This window comes from Geotrypetes seraphini, chromosome 12 (genome assembly GCF_902459505.1).
Source record: "Geotrypetes seraphini chromosome 12, aGeoSer1.1, whole genome shotgun sequence".
In the NCBI taxonomy this organism is placed as follows: domain Eukaryota; kingdom Metazoa; phylum Chordata; class Amphibia; order Gymnophiona; family Dermophiidae; genus Geotrypetes; species Geotrypetes seraphini.
In genome coordinates this window covers 69,343,147-69,361,514 of record NC_047095.1, presented here as the reverse complement: position 1 = coordinate 69,361,514, position 18,368 = coordinate 69,343,147, and the positions used below count along the sequence as shown (strand labels likewise).

At 41.8% G+C, this 18,368-nt stretch overlaps 1 protein-coding gene across 3 annotated transcripts in view; it reads right to left on the bottom strand.

The window, feature by feature from the left end:
* The window catches only part of CCDC24 (coiled-coil domain containing 24), a 105,922-nt gene that overhangs the window by 50,685 nt on the left and 36,869 nt on the right, over nucleotides 1–18,368 (bottom strand). For 2 of the 3 annotated variants that reach the window (XM_033917180.1, XM_033917179.1), the window contains exons 4-5: nucleotides 15,110–15,277; nucleotides 6,840–6,926 (exon numbers count right to left, since the gene is read on the bottom strand). In XM_033917180.1, coding sequence (XP_033773071.1) covers nucleotides 6,840–6,926; nucleotides 15,110–15,277 — 255 coding nt within the window. The remainder of the gene's footprint in view (nucleotides 1–6,839; nucleotides 6,927–15,109; nucleotides 15,278–18,368) is intronic. The other variant, XM_033917181.1, reaches the window with a different exon arrangement.

The following is an 18,368-nucleotide window of genomic DNA, read 5'->3' as shown; positions in this document are numbered from 1 at the left end:
TTCATAAAAGAGGGGGTTAAAGACAAGCTTATCAATACTTGAATACAGATTCAGGAATATCAAGGAAATTATATATGGTGAAAAGGGGGGGGGGGGGAAATCACCCAAAAAACAGAAATTTTTCCATTATTTAGTCCACTATCTCTTAGGGGCCAAGAAAAGTAACAATACAGAAGCAAATTCTTTTACATTTTCAAAGAAGACAGCATCGGAAGTGCTAAACCAGCAGCCAGTTCATGTTAATCTGTGCATGAAGTTACTGATCTAATCACTACTCCACCCCCCCCCTCTTTTGCCACAATAAAGTCCAGTAATTGCTTCAGTTCAAAAAAAGAAAATTTTTACCAACAAAGCACAGCATTTTATAGGAAGTGTTAATATAAAAGTGGCTCCCCAGAGCGAGAACTCTAAGCCAAAAAGTGATACTTGTGATATATCAGGAAACAAACAGATTGACAAATCGAGAAATTGCTCATTACTATGCCTGAAATAAGTACGAAGAATTAAATATCATACGCCAAAGCAAACATCACGATAAGAGTTGTTCTCCCAGTAATCACTTCCACAGAATTTTCCAGGAAGTTAGTTAAGTTCATCTCTCCACAAACTTCTCCAGTATTGCCAGTTGGAGAATTTTCTGGTTTATACTTAATAGTGAGATATTGGGCTCTCAGAATTGGTGGCACTACTGGAGATCTTGGAGAATTCAAAATTCTCAAATTATTTTTCCTCTGATTATTTTCCATATATTCCAACTTTTTCTGTATATAAAACTTCTCCTTAATGATATCTACTTCTAACATTTTAATTTGATTAAATTGTTCATGTTTTTTAATACTCTCACCATGTTCCCGCAGAATTTCACTTTGAGTATTTACCATAGAGTTGATATTACCGCAATCATTCCTCAACATAGATATGTTGTTTTTAAGGCTGGAGTCCATAACTTCAATAGCCCTCCACAGCACATCCATATTAATTATGGCAGATTTCACCATCTCTCCAGACTGCAAGCTCTCACTCCCAGAAGAATTTCCTTCCTTAGCTCCCATGCAGGTTGCCGGTCTCAGGGCCACAGCAGGGCAATCCTCCAACGAGTTTCCCTTTGCTGCTCCTCCAGAGCTACGCATTGCCAACTCCCCTTGGGAAGATAAACAAACCTCCACTCCTGCTGGGCTCATCCTTCCGGGTTGGAGAGGGGCCTGTCTCAATTCTGGGCTTAACAAAGCCCAATCAGCACTAAGGTCCACCACTAGATCCGGAATTCCCCTGAAGCCAGAAGCACCTCCGTCATATGGCAAGAAACTATCCCTGAAATAGTAGTTTGAATGAGGCACGTCAGGGGTGCAGCCACTGGAGGACCAGTCCACAAAGTCTTTTTCCGCTTACCCATGGCCAAAAACAATGCCAAGGGGAATCACATTGTCTCTCCAAATTTCTATCAGGGAGAGAGCTTAGCACACACGTGGTTAAAAGGTGAAGTGAGAGAGGCTATTAGAGCAAAAAAAAATAATAATAATAATTTAAAGAATGGAAAAAGGATCCTAATGAAGAAAATAAGAAGAGACACAAGCACTGGCACGTTAGATGCAAAGCATTGATAAAGACAGCTAAGAAAGAATATGAAGAAAAACTTGCAAAAGAGGCAAAAACTCAAAGCAATTTTTTTAGGTGCATCAGAAAGCAGAAAACCTGTGAGGGAATCTGTGGAACCGTTGGATGATCAAGGAGCAAAAGGGGCATTCAGGAAGGATAAGGCCATTGCGGAGAAATTGAATGAATTCTTTGTTTCGGTCTTTACGGAAGATATAAGATATCAACCCTGAACCGGAAATGGTTTTCAAGGGTGATGTGGAGAAATTGAAAGAAATCTCAGTGAATCTGGAAGATGTGCTAAGCCACGACAAGTTAAAAAGTGATAAATCACCTGGACTGGAAGGTATACATTACAGGGTACTAAAAGAACTCAAACATGAAATTGCTGACCTGCTGTTAGTGATCTGTAACCTGTTGATAAAATCATCTGTAGTACCTGAAGACTGTAGGGTGGCCAATGTTATGCTGATTTTTTAAAATGGCTCCAGGGGAGATCCGAGAAATTACAGACCAGTAAGCCTCACTTCGGTGCCGGGCAAAATAGTGGAAACAATTATAAAAAATAAAATTGTGGAACACATAGACAAACATGATTTAATGAGACAGAGTCAGCATGGGTTCAGCCAAGGGAGATCTTGCCTCACCAATTTGCTTGACTTCTTTGAAGGTGTGAATAAATATGTGGATAAAGGTGAGCCGGTTGATATAGTGAATTTAGATTTTCAGAATGTTTTTGATAAAGTTCACCATGAAAGGCTCCTGAGAAAATTAAAGAGTCAGTTGTGGATTAGGAATTGGTTATCGGATAGAAAACAGAGGGTAGGATTAAATGTGGAGTGCCACAGGGGCCTGTACTGGGACTGGTGCTATTTAACTTATTTATAAGTGATCTGGAAATTGGAAAGATGAGTGAGGTGATTAAATTTGCAGATGATACTAAACTGTTCAAAGTTGTTAAAACGCATGCGGATTGTGAAAAAATGCAGGCAGACCTTAGGAAATTGGAAGACTGGGCGTCCAAATGGCAGATGAAATTTAATGTGGACAAATGCAAAGTGATGCACATTGGGAAGAATAACCTGAATCACAGCTACCAGATGCTAGGGTCCACCTTGGGAGTTGGTGCCCAAGAAAAAGATCTGGGTGTCATTGTAGACAATACAATGAAACCTTCCATGTAATGTGCAGCGGCGGCCAAAAAAGCAAACAGGATGCTGGGAATTATTAAAAAAGGGATGGTTAAGACTAAGAATGTTCGATTTAGTGATCAAAATGTGTCAGTTTTGAAAATTTATATCTGCTGTCTTTATTTTGCACTATATTTGTCTATTTTTCTAAAGTTGTTACTGAGGTGACATTGCATATTGTAAAGTCATCTGTCTTGATCTCTTTGAAACTCCCCCAAATATAATTGATAATTAACATTTTCTCTGTTTATAGTGTGCTTTGTATTGGGTTTTTAAAAAAAAATTTGTGGCAACCATTATGAATTAATAAGATTATATTATATGTTATGAAAAATGAATGGAAGAAATTACATTAAAATTAGTACTATTATTGTGGGGGTGGGGTCAGGGGTGGGACTCTGTTGATATTTGTTAGCTTTAGGGGGTACTTGGCTTGAATAAGTTGAAAAACAGTGGTTTAGATGATTATTTGTTTTGTATGAATTTGTTCTTGTATGTTATGAGTATGCTCATATGTAATTGATGTCATCCACTTAGAAGATTTGGTAGCACAGAATATAAATATTTTAAATAAATAAGATGGCATACATTTTCATTTGCACAGGACATGCTGGCTAGCTTTGCTTTACACAACAGAAGCAAAGTCTTTCCTGGGCCCCGATTCAAATTCACAGTGCTGTGGGTATTGTTCATCAGAAGAGCTGCCAAATTTCTCTCATTTACGATATCTTACAAATATGCAACTTCAGCTCCTGTGGTAAGCCAAAATTAAGTCCAAAAACATATGTGTCTGCCGGGGGCTTTTCAGGGAATGTCTGCAGTCTCGCTTTTTATTGTCCACAAAATTGTGCACGGATTGATTTTTTTTTAAGGCTGGTTAGAGTTGGCAAACCAAACAGCAATATAACCAGAAATCTAACAATGCTGAAAAAGGGGCTGAAGGCAGTAAGGGAGGAAAGATTGTACACTTGGAGACTTTTTCTTTAAAACATGGGGTTAGAAGAAAAATATCACACAGAAACTGAGTTAAAAGAAGCCACTGGTGGAAAAGGCACCTCAAAAGGTGAAACAGAAACATGATGGCAGATAAGAGGCCAAATGACCCATCCAGTCTGACTATCTGCTGTATCTACTATCTCCTCTTCTTCCTATTGGCTAAAGCTCTTTACATCTGCATTGTGAGGTCATAGAGCTCTATGGTTATAGAAGCACAATGGCAGATAATGTGTATATTTCCCCATTGTCTGAGGTTTAGATCACCTTCACATCATCACATACTATCACACCCAAGTCCTGCTCCTCTTTTGTGCACAAATGTTCTTCATCCCCTAAATCAGTGGTCTCAAACTCAAACCGTTTGAAGGGCCATATTTTGGATTTGTTGGTACTTGGAGGGCCTCAGAAAAAAATAGCTAATGTCTTATTAAAGAAATGACAATTTTACATGAGGTAAAACTCTTTATAGTTTATAAATCTTAATACTAATATTGTCATTTATAGCTAAAGAGACATATGATCAACTGTTTTATTTTACTTTTGTGATTATGATAAACATATCGAGGGCCTCAAAATAGTACCTGGCGGGCCACATGTGGCCTCCAGGCCGTGAGCTTGAGACCACTGCCCTAAACTGTACCCTTTCCTCAACAGGCTCAAGAATTCTGTGAACAAGCTGCAAAACTTAAAGCATAAAATGACAAACTATTAGAATTGATAACCTAGAAAAATCTACACTATAACTATAGCTTCCCAGGATAAAAGTTTATTTTTAAGAAAAGATTAAGAATTTGGAAAATTAGAAGCACAGAGAGGCATAATCAAAAAATACTTCTAAGTCCATTTTGGGCCTAAGTTGCTAGTCGCCCAAAGTCAGACATGTCCAAAGTCCATTCTCGAAAAATACGTCCAAAATATTTTTTTTTTGTTTTCAAGAATTGTCTACTTCTACATCCAGTCGTTTGATCGTCCAGATCACTAAGTTGTCTATCTTTATACCCATTCTCATCCAAAAATTTGTCCAAGTCAAAAACACCTAGAACAAGACCTTTTGGACGTGGGAGGGGCCAGCAAAGTGATGGACTGGACACCCAGACATGGCAACACAGTAGTGGGGCACCTTACAGGTGCCACATAAACATCTCACCACAACTCCCTTATAGGTCATGGTGAGCCCCCCAAAACCTACTACACCCACCTAGAAATTAAGAACTATAAAAAAGTATTTTGAATAGGCTTCTTTTAGGATACTAGTACAATCCACCATTTTATCTACCTTAGATTATTCTAATATCATCTATCTGGGGGGTCAACCAAGAAAATACAATCTAGACTGCGCTTGGTACAAAACACAGCAGTACGTTTAATCTTCAGTCTGAGAAAGTATGATCATGTAAGTTCATTCTATTTGCAAATCCCTTTTGAGATCAGAGTCATTTTTAATTTTGGTAGCATCTGTTTTAAAGCACTCTGGTTTATTACCATCATTTTTAGCTTCTCAATTGAAATTATTCAAGAAATTCTGGTATGTTTATGTATCCTACTCCCAAAGCCTGTCATTTTAAAAGTTTTTTGAATAAGACACTGGCTTTTCAAGCTGGAAGAATGAATTCTTGGATGTAATGTAATGTAATGTAATGTAATTTATTTCTTATATACCGCTACATCCGTTAGGTTCTAAGCGGTTTACAGAAAATATACATTAAGATTAGAAATAAGAAAGGTACTTGAAAAATTCCCTTACTGTCCCGAAGGCTCACAATCTAACTAAAGTACCTGGAGGGTAATAGAGAAGTGAAAAGTAGAGTTAGAGGAAAAATAAAAATAAAATAAACATTTTAACAAGACAGCATTGATCTAAATACTTTGGAAGGTAGAAGAGAGGAGAGAAAGGAATAGAAGCAGAAGGGGGAGCCGTTGAACAGTAGAATTCTGGAGAAATTTAAATGATAGAAATAGAACAAAACAAAGACAAAAGGCAAAACAATAGATAAGATTAAAGATAAATCATAAGCTGGAAAGAAAAATAAAATAAAACTTTATTTTGATTGCTCACTCACATTCCTATTATGCTTTTAGGAAGTCAATGAAAACCCATTTGTTTGGAAAATTTGTAAGATAATTTTTACTATTGTGTTTTTATTGAAATGTCTCAGTTCTCTTGATGTGAACCGCCCAGAACTATTGGTTGGGCGGTATACAAAAATATAAATTATTATTATTATTATAAATTATGGCTGCAGGTACCACCTATATAGCAGTACAATAGGGTATGGGGAGGTTTTGGAGGGTGCACATATTTCACCATGAATGCAGTAGTAAGAGTGGCTTATGTGCCTGGGTCCTCCTCTCTATGGTTCACTAGCCCACCCCCCAGACTACTTAAGCCACCTCTGTGCAGCTCTACTAGGCTTTCCTATGCCAGGTGCTGATGTTCTGGAAGCAATTATGTACGTTTTTATTCCGATTTTTATGGCAGTGTGTGTCTGCAGTGGTTATCTGGTCACTTTGGATACCTTCTGGGCACTTAGACCTGTTAAGTTCCGTCTAGGCAGTTTTGTTAAACTTTCGGTTATACTTGCAGTAAGACTAAGTCTAGGTCAGCCCATGTCCTGCCTTCACTACTCCTCCTAAAATGCCCCTTTCAGCTCTGGATGTATAGTGGCACTGAAAAGGCCTAAGCTGTTTTTAGATACATCTAAAACCTATTTCGATTATCAGCAATTGGATGACCTGTCTTTAAGGTCGTCCAAGTGCCGATTTGGGTGGGATTTTAGACTTGCGTATTTCTGTTTTTATTATGAGCCCTACAGGTTCCATTCGAGGTTTCTTAATTTTCCCCAATCTACTAGCATTACTATTTATCATTTATATAGCAATGAAAAGCATATGCAGCACTGTACATTTAACATTTAATAGAAAATCCCTGCTCAGAAGAGCTTACAATCTAATTTGGACAGACAGACATATATTTTACAGAGTTTATGACTTTGTTTGTCATTCATTCCCAATAACACACCAGGTAACCCTGCTAGTACAACATATTTATCACATACTCACCGGAGGTGAGCCACAACCTCATCTATAGAAGAAATGTTCAGCTTCTCTTTGATGGTCTCCAGGGTGTCTTCTAAGCTGGAGCCTGTTCTGGCAGGAGGAAAGAAAAGCATGCCATTACCAGAGGCTATGGGAGCACAAGCAAGTGGACACGGAGCTTTAGGAAACATTTTCAGTCACTGGAAAGGCTGTAAGGAAAGCTAGGCCTGGTCGCCTACAAACTAGAGAAGAAAGGTGATAGTTCTGCTAAAATGGGAGAGGGCCAACATTTAATAATAATAAAAATAATAATAATAATAATAACTTTATTCTTATATACCGCCAACAATCTTGCGACTTCTAGGCGGTTTACAATCAAGAGAAACTGTAAATACAATAAAGAGAAACTGTACATACAGGGAATTAAAGGGTATAGCATTGTACATCTGGTAATTCCAACATTAGTAATATTAACAACAGTTTGTGTGCTGCAAGACTAGGAAGTGCCATGCTGCTAACACAAAATTTAGAAATATTCCATGAATTGAATGGTGTGTTCATGGTTAGTGATTAGGGTTGGGGTTTACAATTTACAGGGTCGGGTATGTGGTGGTATTATGAGGGGGGCTGATGTTCTGGTTCGTTACCTAGGTATTTCAAGAACAGGTAGGTTTTTAGGTGTTTCCTGAATTCGCCATAGTTGTTTGTGTGTGCAATTAGTTTTTCTAAGTCTTTACCCCATGTGGCTGCCTGGTACGATAGTAGTTGTTGATGGTATCTCTTATATTTACACCCTCTAGCCGGAGGGGAGACAAATTCCAGGTGTGTTTTTCTTTTGTGTCTGTTGGTTGGGAATGAGAAGAGGTCTGTAATATATTTAGGGGCTAGACCGTTTAATACCTTGAAGCAGAGACATCCTAGCTTGAACTTCGTGCGTGCCTTCATCGGCAGCCAGTGTAGGAGTCTGTAGGAAGGGGTTATATGGTCGGACTTCTTCAACCCGAGAATCATCCTGACTGCTGCGTTTTGTATCAGTTGTAGTCTTTGCATTTGCTTCTGGGGGATTGTCAGATGGGTGATGTTGAAATAATCTAGGTGGCTTAATATTAGGGATTGTACTAGAATTCTGAAGGCTGAAGTGTGGAAGTACGCCTTAATGGACCTAAGTTTCCAGAGAGTGAAAAACCCTCTTTTGATTAGGGAGTCTATATGGTCTTTCATGGTTAGTTCTTGGTCTAGTATTACTCCTAGAATCTTCATCGTTGGTTGAATAGGGTAGTTGAGATTGTTAATGTGTAGTGATTTTGTCGTGTTATGTACGTGTGGCGAGGCTATAAAGAATTTAGTTTTCTCTGCATTGAGCTTTAGTTTGAAATCTGTGGTCCATTGTTCCATCATGTTTAGCGCTTCAGTTGCTGTGGGGGTGACTTCGGAGGGCGAGGTAGTAAACGGGATAATGATTGTGAAGTCGTCTGCATAACTAAATACTTTTACGCCTCGCTGTGTCAGCTGCGTACCCAGTGAAGCTATGTAGACGTTGAAGAGGAGTGGGGATAGTGGGGACCCCTGTGGTACGCCTGATGGGTTTCTCCATATTTTGGAGAGGTTACAATTGAAGCGCACTTGATAGGTGCGGGTCGTAAGGAATCCTCGAAACCAGTCCAGCACCTCGCCTCCGATGCCGATTGCGTCTAAGCATTGTAGTAATTTTTTGTGATCCACTAAGTCGAAGGCCGAGCTCATGTCGAATTGCATGACTAAAGCTTTGTGGCCCTTGCTGAATAAGTTGCGTATGTAATCTAGGATCGCTGCAATCACCGTCTCCGTACTAAACAGCGGTCTGAAGCCTGACTGGGTTTCATGTAGCAACGAGAACTGATCCAGGTAGTTCATCAATTGGGTTTGTACCAAACCTTCCATTATTTTTACGAAAAATGGGATGGATGCTACTGGTCTATAGTTAGTTACTGATGTTAGGGGTAGTTTACGTTTTTTTGGAATTGGGGTGATTATGATGTGACCATTTTTTGATAGGAATTTTCTGTTTTTGAAATTATTAGACATGTGAGTCCATAGTGTTATTTTAAAGTCTAAAGGGGCTGCTTTCATTATGTTGGGAGGACAGGGGTCTAGGATGCAGTTTGATTTAGTGTATTTGATATAGAGTTTTATGAAGTTATTCCATTCTAGGTCCTGAAAGGAGTTCCAAAACATGTCAGCTGGTGTTTCATTTTCGTGTATGTTGGCTATTTGCTGTTCATCTGTGTTGTTTGTTGGGCAGTTGTTCCTTAGGTTCACAATTTTTGAGTCAAAGTGTTGTGCTAGATCGTCTGCTGTTGGAAGTTTTTTGTCGTGCGGGGATTGACTGTGGCGTGTGGTGTCAAATAAATTTTTTACTAGTTTGAACAATTCAGGAGTGTTAGTTCCTTTTGGACTTGTATTGGATATGTGTATTATGGATGAGTAGAATGTTTTCCTTTTTTCTTTTATCAGTTGTTTGTATTCCTTTATGTTTGATCTCCAATTGTTCCTGTCGGATATATCGTCTGATTTGTTCCAGATCCTTTCTAGTCGTCGTATTGATTGTTTCATTTTTAGTAATTTGGAGTCGAACCAGTTGTTATATTTATTTGAGCGGTTTGTTCTGTTTCGTTTAGGAGCTATTTTGTCTAAGATGGATGTGCTTGTTTTTGACCACTGTTCCCAGAATTCACCCTCTTCGTTTGTTTCCTCGAGCGCTTCGTAGTGGGCCCAGTATTCCTCTGGGTTAATGTGGCCCCTTGTGAGATGTTCTTTTCTTATCTTTGGGTGAGTTTTTTTCTTTTGGTTGGTTCCAGATTAAATTGAAGTAATAGGTGAAATGGTCGGACCAGATGTCGTGGATCCAGATGCCATTCGATATGGAAATAGCGGGGTTTAGGATTTCTTTAGAGGACATAGTTACCAAATCTAGCTGGTGACCTTTTTCATGGGTTTGTGTGGATGAAGGGGGAATGAAGTTGAGTGAGGATAGGAAGTTTTTAAACTCTTTTGCGTCAGGATTGTCCTCATTTTCTAAGTGTAGGTTTACGTCTCCTGCTATAATATTGTAAGACGGAGTGATTGAGTTATGTAGGATGAATTCATAGAGGTCTTCTCTGGCCTTTGACCAGCATTTTGGCGGTACATAAAATAGGATACAGGAGAGGTATTCTTCTAGGTCTTTGTTGCTAATTTTGCATGCTAGTGTTTCCAGTTGGTTGGTTATCTTGGAGTCTACTAATTTAAGTTCGAGTTCTTCCTTGTGAATGACTGCTAGTCCTCCCCCTCTACGCTCTTCACGATTTAACATGTGGATTTTGTAGTTATCTGGTATTAGGTCATTTAGTATTGGATCCTCTTCGGATAGTAACCATGTTTCCGTTAGAAAGAGGCAGGCTAGCTTCTTGCATTCGATCCAGTCTTTGATTAAGAAAGCTTTGTTCCTTACTGATCTAGTGTTGAGGTAGGCGCAGGGAATGGAGGTAGTTGTGATAGGTGTGGTGGGTGTATTGCTTTTGATGAGTTTTATCTCTCTTGGTCTTTTTTTGAAGGTACGGCGGGGTCTATTGTTACTTGTGATTATTTTAATATGATTTACTCTTTCTACCTGTTGGTTAATTAGGTGCCTAATGGGTGTGTCAGGTTCGTGAGCTGAGTGAGGCTTTGGATGGAGTGATATAACATTTTTAACTTTATTACATAGCAAATATATCAGTAGGATTGATAGGAGCTTCATGTTTGCTGTTGAAGTTATACTGGTATTGATTTTTTGTTGGTTATCTGTCCAAGTAGGTTTTCTGTCTTTGTTAATAATACATTTGCAAAAGATTGCGAATATATTATAATAGGACTGTGTAGGGTTTGAGTGGTGTGGTTTTTTCCCGTGCTGGGAGGGGGGAGGAGCGGGTTTCACGCTCCTTACCTTGTGTTGGTAGTCGGTAGGTGATCCGGTGGAGCGGTCTTTGGGGCGTAGGTGTTCCTCGCTAGTGCTTCCCTCAGGTGCTCCACGTCGGCGCGCCGAACGGTGGTGCGCCGTTGGCGCTGGCTTTTTTAAATGAAGATGTCCTCCTGCTGGATCGGGGGGGGGGCGGAGCAGGGCTCCCACGCCGGCCCGATCTGGCTGGGCAATGTAGGTGCTGTGCGCTGGCTTTTTTAAATGAAGATGTCCTCCTGCTGGATCGGGGGGGGCGGAGCAGGGCTCCCACGCCGGCCCGATCTGGCTGGACAATGTAGGTGCTGTGCGCTGGCTTTTTAAAATGAAGATGTCCTCCTGCTGGATCGGGGGGGGCGGAGCAGGGCTCCCACGCCGGCCCGATCTGGCTGGGCAATGTAGGTGCTGTGCGCTGGCTTTTTTAAATGAAGATGTCCTCCTGCTGGATCGGGGGAGGCGGAGCAGGGCTCCCACGCCGGCCCGATCTGGCTGGGCAATGTAGGTGCTGTGCGCTGGCTTTTTTAAATGAAGATGTCCTCCTGCTGGATCGGGGGGGGGGGCAGAGCAGGGCTCCCACGCCGGCCCGATCTGGCTGGGCAATGTAGGTGCTGTGCGCTGGCTTTTTTAAATGAAGATGTCCTCCTGCTGGATCGGGGGGGCGGAGCAGGGCTCCCACGCCGGCCCGATCTGGCTGGGCAATGTAGGTGCTGTGCGCTGGCTTTTTTAAATGAAGATGTCCTCCTGCTGGATCGGGGGAGGCGGAGCAGGGCTCCCACGCCGGCCCGATCTGGCTGGGCAATGTAGGTGCTGTGCGCTGGCTTTTTTAAATGAAGATGTCCTCCTGCTGGATCGGGGGAGGCGGAGCAGGGCTCCCACGCCGGCCCGATCTGGCTGGGCAATGTAGGTGCTGTGCGCTGGCTTTTTTAAATGAAGATGTCCTCCTGCTGGATCGGGGGGGGCGGCGCAGGGCTCCCACGCCGGCCCGATCTGGCTGGGCAATGTAGGTGCTGTGCGCTGGCTTTTTTAAATGAAGATGTCCTCCTGCTGGATCGGAGGGGGCGGAGCAGGGCTCCCACGCCGGCCCGATCTGGCTGGGCAATGTAGGTGCTGTGCGCTGGCTTTTTTAAATGAAGATGTCCTCCTGCTGGATCGGGGGGGGGGGGGGCGGAGCAGGGCTCCCACGCCGGCCCGATCTGGCTGGGCAATGTAGGTGCTGTGCGCTGGCTTTTTTAAATGAAGATGTCCTCCTGCTGGATCGGGGGGGGCGGAGCAGGGCTCCCACGCCGGCCCGATCTGGCTGGGCAATGTAGGTGCTGTGCGCTGGCTTTTTTAAATGAAGATGTCCACCAAGGACACACAAAAATGACCAAAATATCAGCATATATGTGTGTATGTGGCACATATGGGTGACCAGAGAAGGGGCAGTTGCTTATTTGCCAGTGGTGGGATGGGAGCAGATCTGATCTGGGAGTGGGGAGAGAGATACAGACATGTTAGGACCAGGACAAAGGGGTGGGAGAGAAGAGAGAGGAAGAGATGTTGGATGGATCCAAGAAGAAGAGGCGCTGAAGGAAAGGTCTAAGTTTATTTTCTATATCTATGAGGTGGCTGGGAAGGGCAGGGGAGATACTGAGCTACTAGAAAGAGGAGGGAAGTTGATTAACTCTGGGTCCACCCAAAATACCAGGTCTAGATATGGCACTGCCCTTTTCTATGATAGGATCAGTCATTTTATAACTACTTGAGCTGGTGCCATGTGTAAATTATAGTGCTGAAATATTTTGTATGTAACTGGGTGCCCACAACCTGCCTAGACTCCACCCATGCATAAGCCTGCCTTCAGACTCCACCCTATTACATTTAGGCATTAGGTTACAAAATAATACAAAAGTGGAATGCTGGCATTTACACTTGCACACATAAGCCAATATTTTGGTGATTTTCACACATTCTTGTTGTCGAAATGATGGAGACAATTCTATAATCCAGGAGCTCACGTTTATGCACTCATTATCATGTAAAAGATTAGAATGCCAGTTTATATGCATATATTTGAAGCCATATCACTCTATGACTTAACTTCCATAGAGTGTTTTTGCAAAAGGGGCAGAGCACATGAGAAAAGAATTGTACAGCAAAAAACAATGACCAATATGTTCCACAAAAAAGCAAAAGAAACAATCTCTGGATGAAGGCAAATCCCAGAAATAAGAACATAAGAATAGCCTTACTGGATCAGACAAATGGTCCATCTAGCCCAGTATCCCATCTTCACAGAGCAAATCCAAGTCTCAAGTATAATCCAGAAGGACTCAATGAATGCCATTTTCATTTGGGATTGCTTATATTGCTCGTGGAATCCCTTTTGGATTATGCTATACTTCTGTTTGGGACTATTTCTGGGATTGCTCACATTGTCCACTGAATAAATTTGCCTTCATCCAGATCCTTGGTTCCACAGAAAAAAATACAAAACATACATTCTCAGGCTGTGTAATATCTTTGCAATTGCAAGATATACTGAGCAAAAATTAGAGCCTCTAGCTTAAAGAAATTCTAACTCCTGACTCTGTACCTTCATTCTCGTGGGATGATGACCCCTGGTATTTCATATGGTACAAAAACCTGAACTGTCTCTGTGTTTCTTCTCAACAGGAGCACCATTATTTCCTTATGTGTCCACTTGAAACTGGTTGTTTTATGTCTTAATTATGTTTACTTTGAGGCGCCCAACTAGATAGGCGCCTGTCTAAATTAAATAATAAGCTCAATTAAGCTTTTTAAATCAGCAATAATTGAAACTTAGGTGCCTATCAAGAAAGAGCAATTCTGTAATAAGGTGCCTCTAAAAATTTAGGCGGCCTTCATAAAAATAGGCGCTCTTCATGTTTGGCATGGGCGTGGCTACCTGTTAGGTGCCTTATTACAGAATCGCTGCTAAGCGTGCTTAAGCGCTCGCAGGGGCGCCTAACTTTTAGTTGTGCCTAGAGCTGGCCTATTTATTGGGCGCCTCCAAAATAGGTGCTGCTCAGTGTGATTCACTAAACAGTGCCCAATTTGACTTTGAATCGGGCTGAACAGTGCCTATTTCGGCGCCTAACTTAAAAGCCGTCAGGACCCCTGGACATGTCTTCAAAAAGGACATGTCCAGAGAAATCCGGACGTCTGGTAACCCTAGTGGTGAACCCATTAAGAAGTGCGGTTATACATGTTCATACATGCACATATCACACCCCACATCTGCTAACTCATTTCACTTCTAGCCTTCAGCATCCCATATTACTTCAGTTATACACATTTCGGCCACTGCACCTTGGTCTAGAGCTGAATGTTGGAGTTGGAGGCTTGATCCAAACTATGTAAGAATCTATGGCAATATATTACATCGTGATTTTCAGAGGAATTCCTGTAGGGAGGAGGTATTCAGGCCACTAAAATGAACAGTTAGCTGATTTTAGGATGTGAAGTAAGAATAATGGTGAATAAGTGAAAATGTTTTACATAGCCTACATGTGAGAGATTCAGCTGACAACACGCTTCTGATCTGTGAAAAACTAAGCTGAGACTTGCATTTGGCTAAGTAGAGAAAATTGTCTCAGATCCCCACAACATAATACCATCATTAGATTGTGAGCCCTTGGGACAGATAAGCAAATCGAATGTTAGGAATTATCAGAAAAGGAATGAAAAACAAAAGAAGAAAATGTTATAATGCCCTTGTATTGCTCTATGGTATGGCCGCACCTCGAATACTGTGTGCAGTTCCGGTCACCGTATCTCAAAAAAGATATAGCGGAATTAGAAAAGGTACAGAGAAGGGCAATGAAAATAATAAAAGGTTTGGGATGCGTTCCCTATGAGGAAAGGCTAAATTAACTATGGCTCTTCAGCTCGGAGAAGAGGACGGATCAGAGGTGATATGATAGAGGTTTGTAAAATACTAAGTGGAATGGAAAGGGTAGATGTGAATTGCTTGTTCACTCTTCCAAAAATGCTAGGGGACATGCGATGAAGCTACTAAGTAGTAGATTTAAAAGAAACCAGAGAAAATATTTTTTCACACAACGTGTAATTAAACTCTGGAATTTCTTGCTGTAGAATGTGGTAAAATCAGTTAGCTTTGCGGGGTTTAAAAAAGGTTTGGATAATTTCCTAAAAGGGAAGTCCATAGACCATTATTGAGATGGCTTGGAGAAATTCACTGCTTGTTCCTAGGATAAGCAGCATGGAATTTGTTTTGCTACATGGGATCTGGCTGGGTCACTGTTGGAAACAGGATACTGGGCTTGATGGACCTTTGGTCTGTCCCAGTATGGTATACAAATTAATAAATAATACCAACCTTTCGTCCTTACTGTCTCTTGCAGTCTGGATCCTGCTGGGAACTTCCTCCACACCATGTTTTCCTATTGCACTTCCGAGTTGACAAATTCTGCTTCCAGATCGACTGGAGCTCATCACAAAATGAACAACCTTGGGGTTGTACTTAGCGATGGCCTTGTTTTCATCTCTAGAAGAGCAACACAGAACCACTCACAGGTTAGCTCTCTTCGCTCTACATAGGAGGGTTGCTGTGAAAGAGAGACTGAAGGCCAATGCCAAAAGCTAGTGCAGGTGGGGGATGGGATTCGATATATCACCTTTCTGTGATTAAAGTCAAAGCAGTTAACATATTATATGCAGGTCCTTATTTTGTACCTGGGGGCAATGGAGGGTTAAGTGACTTGCCCAGAGTCACAGGAAGCTGCCGTGGCAATCAAATTGCTCCTCTTGCAAGTGCTTTTCAAAATGCACAAAAAGCTTGCAAGCACACAGGCTCAAGCATGCAGTGGAGAATGAAACGCCTGCACATACTTTCCCTCTCTCAACCTCACATTTGTCCACAAGTAGGGTTACCAGATTTTACTTTAGTAAAATACGGACCCCTAGACTGCCCCCCAGGTCCGCCCAGTTCCACCCATCCTCACCCCCTGCTGCCTGCTCTCGTCGAGCAGGAGGGTATTCGCGTATGCTTTTAGTTTTCACTTGCATTTATTGTTTGCTTTATTCAATATGTGTTGGGGTTTTGTTTTAATCATTTATTTTTTTTAATTTAAACAAATTATCAAGAATAAACTTCTTGTACAGAACATAATTAAGACATCATTAATATAAACCAAAAGAAAAATAATTAGATGCAGAATTATTCACTTAATCACTTTAAAGTCCCTAATGTAGAGATCCAAGATGCAATCTGCCGAGAAATAGCTAAGAAGAAAAAATTTAAATTGAATCAGGTTGGGCAGACTGGATGGACCATTCGGGTCTTTATCTGCGTCATCTACTATGTTATGTATGAGTGAGAAAACAAAATAAAGAGAAAAGAGAATATCCAATTACCAATTAGGCGGATAGCTGAGAATGATACAAGAGTGTCTAATAGATTACTATCTCCCCTTCAAGGCGTTTCCTGGAGAGAAATCCCGTCGACAGCGAAGGTTCAAAGAAAATGTAATTACAGGACTTATACTTTACAATACATTTGCATGGGTATCGTAATAAGAATAATGCCCCCATTGTAATGACCCCTGGCTTAAGAAGCAAAAATTCCTTCCTACGTTTCTGAGTTTCTTTTGTCACATCAGGAAATTTCTGAACTTTGAGTCCTAGAAATTCTTTATGTCTCTTCTTGAAGTACAACTTTAATATCCAGTTCTTATCGGGTGACAAAACCACCGTAGCTAATAAGGAAGCTGGCCTAGCTACCTCCTTCATTGAGGATTCCAACATTATTCACCCCATTATTTTCAAATGTATATTTATTTCTTAATGGTTTTGTTATAACACATATTTACTTTATGCTATAGTTTATATGTTCATGTCATTATATTTCTAGATACATTTTACATGTATTTTATTTTTATATTTGTTTTATATGTCCATTTAGGGCTCCTTTAACAAAGGTGTGCTAGCATTTTTTGCGCGTGCTACAATGCCCCACGCTACACGGAAAATACTAACACCAGCTCTATGGCGGCGTTAGCGCCTCACGCACGTGGCATTGTAACGTGCACTAAAACCGCTAGTGCACCTTCATAAAAAGAGCCCTTAGTGTCCCCTGAGGAAGGCGTTGTTTACATGCCAAAGCTAGGATCTTTGTTTTACAGGCTGGAAGGACGCATCCCTTGTCTGCCTAACTTAGAGCGCCATTCCTAGAATCATGGCCTTAGTGCCCCTGAGTATCAGAACTAATTGCAAAACGCAAAACCAGTTATTTTGAGGATGGTCTGCAGTAGTGCTGCCCGATTTCTGATTCAAATCGATGTGTATTTTTTAAAAATCGGCATCTTTGATTCGGGGCCCAACCCTCCTCCCCACGCCGCTAACCTAAAGCTGCAGCTCCGGCTCTTGGACATTTTCTATCTCTGAGGCAGGAGACTGCAATGTTCTCCCTAGCGCTTTTTAGCCGGGTGCGAATCCTGCTGCTCCCGCTGACGCCACTCAAGCATTTTTAAAAACCCCTCTCACCGGCTTGGGGATTCCCCAGCCTGACTTGGCACAGCCTGAAGTTCCGTGTTCGACTCCAGCCAAAAAAAGTAAAAAAAAAAGAACCTCCCCTCCCAAAAAACCAGGCGATTTTTCAAACCCTCCCCATAACACTAGCCTGGAGTAGCAGCTGCATCGCTCTCTCCTTATTATAATTTGCCTGACAGCTTCCATAGCTTTAGCGAGTCAATTCCCTTCTGCAGCTTTGGGGATTTTGCTAGGCTGCCCCACCTCCGATGATGCAACTTCCTTCTTCCTCGGAGGCAGGTCAGCCTAGCAGAGGCCCCGAGGCTGCTGGAACTCCAGCTGAAGCCTGAACCGAGTCAGAGGTCAAGGGTGTAGCTGAAGAGTCCATCTTGAACAGCTTTTCCACTTGAACCCGATGACGTTTAAGGGCTCGAGGTTGAAGAGTAGCACAGCGCAGGCACGACTTCGGACTATGGTCTGGCCCGAGACAGCGAAGATACCAGCGGCGTGGGTCTGTGAGGGAAATCACACGATGGCACTGGGTACACTTCTTGAAGCCTGTGACTGGCCGGGACATAAGAGAAAAAATAGCTGCTGCGAAGTCGAAGCCCGCAGGTTGCGGGCGCGCGACCCAGCCCACCAGTCAGTTGAGGAAAAAAATAAAACTTTTTTTATTTTTAAAGTAACAGAAAATAAAGAAATGAGCACAGTGATTCGCGAAAATAACTAACACAAACCGCGGTGAAGAGAAGGCACGCTAAAAACTGAGAACCGAGGAGACTCACCCTGTGCTGGGCAGGAAGGCACTCGCACATGCGCAGTGCGGCAGACTTGAAACTTCTAAGTTTTCTACAAGCAAGTCTGCTTGCGAGGCTGTCCGCATCCGGGCTCCGTGGATGACATCACCCATATGTGAGAATAGGCTGCCTGCTTGTCCTGGGATAAAGGATAACTATGGCAAATGGTAACCTGTAAACTCTGTATTTGTTGGTTTTAGACCCCTAGTTTGTATCAAGTTAGGATACAACCTTGTATAGTAAAACTTGTTCTGTAATTATATCAAATTATAACCTGTCAACCATAGGAGTCAGAATGGGGGGGACCACAGG